General features: G+C 40.5%; 1 protein-coding gene across 1 annotated transcript; it reads left to right on the top strand.

Moving 5' to 3' along the window:
* The first annotated feature begins 112 nt into the window (after positions 1–112).
* On the top strand, positions 113–3,346 carry LOC118405837. Its single transcript, XM_035805638.1, has 5 exons — positions 113–287; positions 577–672; positions 1,076–1,337; positions 1,695–1,757; positions 1,974–3,346. The coding sequence occupies exons 1-4, from the start codon at positions 121–123 to the stop codon at positions 1,743–1,745; spliced, it is 576 nt and encodes a 191-aa protein (XP_035661531.1). The 5' UTR covers positions 113–120; the 3' UTR covers positions 1,746–1,757; positions 1,974–3,346.
* Positions 3,347–5,828: the final 2,482 nt, after the last annotated feature.

Raw genomic sequence — 5,828 nt, 5'->3', positions numbered from 1 at the left:
TGCCTAGCAAAGGGGTGCGATATTAACTATCTCTGCATCTGTGTTTGTCTATGTGTGTAACTCACTTATCATCACGAAGTACAAAACAACCATGTACGTATTTTCCATTCAGGTGCAATCATGACCCAACCCGGTTTCTACATGGGAGACAGGTGTGAGTTCTACGCTTCACAGCCATTGGTCATTGGGCTGGGGGCCGGAGTGGGAGGCCTTCTACTCATCATCATCATCACCCTGTCAATCTGTCTGTGCTGCCGACGTAAGAGGGAACAGCACGAATTTGAGGGGTGAGTGAAAGTGTCCTGATGAATCATTTTCTATGGGGTATTTCCAACTAACAAACGACAATTATGCCTTAGAGTTGCATAGTAAATGCTCATATGATGAGCTATCAATCAATCAATCAATCAATCAATCAATCAATCAATCAATCACTATAATCCAAATGTTAAATATTCCACTATCTAGTTCGTATAAAAAGAACATATATCTAGCTCTACTTGTTACTTGGGTGAAACATTGTTTGTTTTTGATGACAATGTAATTTACCCTAAATGATTATTTTGCCTACTGTAGCGCACCATTACCAGATAACGCTTACTGGACACTTTATGACACAATGTCGGTGACGAACAAGACTGAGGACACCCATGATGAGATGCCACTACACAGGTGGGCCAACGTCACTTTTATCTAAGGCCCTTTTACACCTGTGTATATATTCTTGTTCGTATGAGTTCTGCAATGACATTTTTAGGGCTAGCTAAAATTTACGGCCAAAGTGGAAGCCATTTTTTAATTCTTAGATTGCTCTTGCGATAAGGTCACGGCGACAATTTGTTGCCAGGGGGTGATTTTAACATCCAGGGCCCCGGTCGTGTCCCAAAAATAGTCCGGTAGCTGTAGAGTGTCCAGAAACCTACATACTGGTCACGCAAAATATCCGTAAGCTACCCGGATTGTCCCGTTTTCTAAATGGGACCATTACAATACACTTCGATATGGCCTGCAAAGGATATAGACCTATAGAAATAGACAAAAAGGTGAAATATATCTTACTTTATGCAAATTTCAGCGTGGCGAATAAAAGGGAGGTCCGCTTTGACGACAGTTCCGGCCAAGAGAAGAACATCGCTAGCACATCCACAGCCAATCATCTGACCAATCCGGACAAAGGGCATGTCAAATACCAGGTGTCAAGTTACGCCGCTCCTACCTGGGAACGTCCCACGACAACCAATCACAGCTTCCTTCATGGAGACTTGCGGACATCAAGTGATGAGGAGAACCCTGTAAACGGATCGAATCCTGGTGTCAGGAATGTGCCGATTGGTCAGGTAATTATCAATGTATACTATGTATAATTTCTTTCCTTCTTTCTCTTTTATTTTCCCTTTCTTTCTTTCTCTTTCTCCTCTTTTTCTTTTTCATTCTATCTCTCACCTTCTTTCCTCATTTTTCCTTTCTGCCCCCTTTCTTTCTTTCATGTAGTATTTCCCCCATTTTCTTTATTTTCCTTCTTCTTTCTTTCATCCCTTCTAACTGGCTTCTTCTTTTCATATTACTATAAGTACATATTATCTTTCTCTATTCTAAAACGTCAGAAAGGCTAATAGTAATACAATTTTAGCATCATCTTCGTTAAACAGCACGTTTATGTAGACATGGTTTCTTCTCTATTGCTGCACATACAGGAGTACAAGCTTCCCCGAGCTACAGTGACCACAAGCACCAGCTACTGGTGAAAAACTTGACAGGTCAGTTTGAAATGTGCATTGAAATTGGCAAGTATATCTATCATTAATGTACATGTTGTCATGAACAACCGTCATTTAACATAGTGTATAGGAATTCAGTAGCATGTAGATATATTTCATGCTTTGCTATTGATACATCTACATACACACAAAAGATGTTTAAACCCTGAAGGTTACTACTAAGTATCATAGGCTTTCTTTTTCTTTTGTTTTCAGGACAAGGACCGCGACCCTGATGGGTGACCTATCCCAGATGCGCTCCATCCCAGAAGCGCCTCTGGGATAGAAGCACATCTGGGAAGCAAAAATTGTCACAAAGATGGCATTTTGCCCTTTGAGATTTTTTTACCATTTAGTATTTGATAAATACAAAAGAACAACTCATATATAGAGTTTGCTATATGGTGGCTGATGGTTGTAAAATGAGAGGATGCTAACGCAAAGAAGTGGTGTTTAAAGCTTGTTTTTTAAAGTCTTGTACATTGATGAGAGGGACTTTTATTCCCTTACTATATTACTAAGTTTAAGATTTGAGAATGCAACTTTTATTTGTGGATATTTGTAATGATAAGAGTAGTGTTTGAAATGCATTTTGGGTGAAATGACAAATGAATAATGTAACACTTACAACAAAATATTATAACAAGATTGGTAACGTCTTTTTGGTATACTTACATTTAAGATTAAGTTTATAATTAAATGATTGCATACTCTGACATGGGTCACTGTGTATGATGACCTTTGTAAAAGTAGGCCAAGGATAGGCCGCCATTTTGTAACCTTATCAGGTCACGTACCAGGCAGCGCAGGGGTTGCTGGGAAACTGTGAAAACCCGCTGTGTTCTTTCGCCATTAACTGATAACATACTACAGAGGACTTTTGTGACAAAAATGCCATTCCTTGTTCCTTTGAAAACATTCCAATGGTTTGTCTAATTGTGTTTCTATAGAGTTTGTTGAACGAGTATTTTTGCCAATTTAGGTCAGATGCCGCCATTTTGTGTTCTTACCAAGCCGTGTGGCACGTACCGTAGCAGCGTATGTGTTGCTAGAAAACGATGGAATTCAATTGTTAGTTGTCTTCGTCATTGACGAATGGTGTCAAAAATGTCATATTATGACGAAAGTGTAACCCTGTTTTTTAAGGATTGTAATATTATATAGTGTTTCCATAATCGTTTGTTGTATCTTATGACAATATGAAAGAAATGTGTGGAAATGTGTGGAAGAAGAATGAGAAAAAGCCTTTAGAATGATTCCAACATTTCCTGTTGCGAGCTGAGTATTTGTCAAGACTTTCTTTGTTGTGGTTGTCAATTTGCAGACAAATTACAGACTGTTGACTCAAAGCATTTACTTAAACCCAGGTATTGTTTGGCTAAGTCGTTGTGGACTATTTGCCCATACCAGTAAAGTACTCTGTTACCAAGTAGTTATCAGAAGTTAGATGATATTTACTGACCAAACCACATTTGAGTGAAGTATTTGTTCGGTCTGGGATAGAATGATAAAATGGCGAAATCTTTTCGTATGGAGTAACATGATTTTTGAGATGGTGCAATACACAGCTTTTTACTTGCTTGAGTCGTGTGTAAGTAATGTTAACTTTAGGTAGTCCTATAGCCTTTTTGAGACCGTAGGGGCAGTGGGTTGTTATCTACTGTGTCTAGGGTACGGTATTTGAAGGTGGAGCCCAACACTCTCCTTTCACTGTCTCTTTTACCTCCTCAACCGAAGTCAGGTACCCATTTATACACCTGTGAGGAAAGTCGTGTAAAGGTCCCAATGACACAGCGATTATACCCCCCTCACATTAGGCGCGATTCGATCGGAAGACTAGTTTACGAGCTCTAAATGACATTTTCGTGAGTAAGACGTCCGGTGTTCTCACGATCATCTTGCGATTATTAGGGATCGCCGGCAATTTTCAGGAGTCTTACGACGGTCGCGGTGCAGTGATACATGTTCTTAACATAAGCGACAAGTCGCAGGAGATCTCCGAGATCGCAGAGTTCGTTACCGAGTCGCAGATCGTGCGTGCAAATCGTGCGTACCTCGCAAGGGTATCAGTCAATAGTCTTGCGTCAATCCAACGATTGAAGACCGATAGGCGAGCACAGACATAGTTATTAATCATCGAGCGCAAATCGGATGGCGAACGCCCGTTAGTCGGGCGTCGTTCGGGCGACGTTCACCCGACTTCCGATTGTTTACAAATATTGAATTCCTGGGAATGTGAGTGTAATTCTTGCATTGTGGCCCCTGTGGCAGTATGTAGGCTGGCTTTGTGACACACTTTTCTTTCTTGTGTCATTTCTATTATGCTCGCGCATTCCATTAATTGGTCAAAAAGATTCCGACAACAAAATAAGCAACATTTATTGATCTCTTGCCTTTTTTGAGGAACGTTTCGTGTTCCCTTGTCCGCGTGCAAGAGGTCATGGGAGGTTCATTATCATAGATTTATTCACCGTCGATCGCACGAGGCTCGCTTGTATGTGAGGGGGACAGATTTTGGGCGAAAAATACGCAAGACCATCTTTAGATTTTAAAATCAGCCAACCTTCCTGCGATCGCGAAGTACGTCCGAAGATCGTATATAATGTGAGGGGGGTATAAGCCAGCAACGGTAAAGGTGGTATCTCACTGGACTTGGGGCACCGGCGCGGAACTGGGGAGTTCGAAAGATTACTCAACGAATTTCAGAGATAAAGAACGAATTATTTTCTTACTTTTGTCAGTTTTGTGTATTTCATTGTCTTCTAAGTCATACTTTTACGTGTGATGCAACATCTAAATTATAAAGAAATCGGCGAAAGTAGCACAGCAGTGCCTCAGTCAACGAACCCCGCAGTGCCGCACCAGTGCCCCAAGTGCAGTGAGATACAGCATTAAGGAATCAGTGCCGCACCAGTGCCCCAAGTGCATTGAGATGCCACCTTAAGGAATGGAACCCGCGACCCCTAGCTCCCCTGTCTGGTAGCTACGTAGCCTAGCTACTCTGCCATCCAACCCACACAACTATGGGATGTACTCACCATGTAATCCTTAACTGTTGTTATAGTGCCTAAAGTAAACGTACGAAATTGTTTGAGCAAACATAGCTGAGTAACTATCTAGAAAGCTACATGGTTGGAGCTTTGAAAAAAAGGGGGTCTCTTTGTAAAACTTTCGTAAAGATTTCATTGGAGTTTGGATCTCCTTGCTGCTTTTGATGACCAAATTTTTTACCTTATTGTTTTGGTGTGTGTATGTGTGTGTGTGTGTGTGTGTGTGTGTGTGTGTGTGTGTGTCGGTGTGTGTGTGTGTGTGTTTGCTTGTTTGTGTGTGTGTGGGGGGGGGGGGGTAGATTATTATGATATTTGGTATGTTAGGCCCCCGGTATGTTTCTTTGGTAGTGCAGCAGAAAATCCGTTTTGTATCTTTTGTCCCAAACATGTTATGGTCCTGATTTTCGTTTTATTGCAGAACCATCTCATGAGTACGTTGGCTTACATATACATTTGTTTCAAGAAGACGAAAGAGACATGTAAATGATAGATGAAATAATAGCATAGCATAGCATTACATGCTTGACTATTTTGTAAACGATAGATGTACTGGTAGTGTAGCATGTTCAGCCAATATGGGCAAGAACGTACAAATAAAGATCATTGTCATTGTCATTTCAAAATGCATAAAAATCTATGCAAATGTTTTCGACCACACTTGCACAGCTGCATATCAAAGTGGAGTCCAAATCACGTACATTTGACATTCCTAAACTTGTTACCTCACTAAGGTATGTGAACCTTGGTATTGGAGGGCAAAGTTGCTTAGCAGTTTACAAGGTTTGAAGTATACCCGTTTGACAGGTTGATGGAAATTGTAATAAATTGCCTTGTTATTTACTGTGTGAAAGTGAAAATTGAACGTAGGATATGCACGTATAGTGAATTGCGACTAAACAAGCGTATTATAAGTGGCATGTATATTTTTGCTTGGCCAAACCTAAACCTAGATCTTTGAAAAGTATATGCTTCAACATTCAAAAGCCTTTTAAAAATCAGGATATATCATGGTACCATATCA

Source organism: Branchiostoma floridae, chromosome 18, assembly GCF_000003815.2.
Source record: "Branchiostoma floridae strain S238N-H82 chromosome 18, Bfl_VNyyK, whole genome shotgun sequence".
Taxonomy (NCBI): Eukaryota; Metazoa; Chordata; class Leptocardii; order Amphioxiformes; family Branchiostomatidae; genus Branchiostoma; species Branchiostoma floridae.
This window is presented reverse-complemented; position numbering and strand designations above follow the sequence as displayed.

Excerpts from the sequence above, each read along its gene's own strand:
- LOC118405837 (XM_035805638.1), top strand. The coding sequence starts at position 121 with ATGACCCAACCCGGTTTCTACATGGGAGACAGGTGTGAGTTCTACGCT. Across the intron at positions 288-576 it reads GAACAGCACGAATTTGAGGG|CGCACCATTACCAGATAACG; the intron begins GTGAGTGAAAGT and ends TGCCTACTGTAG. Across the intron at positions 673-1,075 it reads GATGAGATGCCACTACACAG|CGTGGCGAATAAAAGGGAGG; the intron begins GTGGGCCAACGT and ends TGCAAATTTCAG.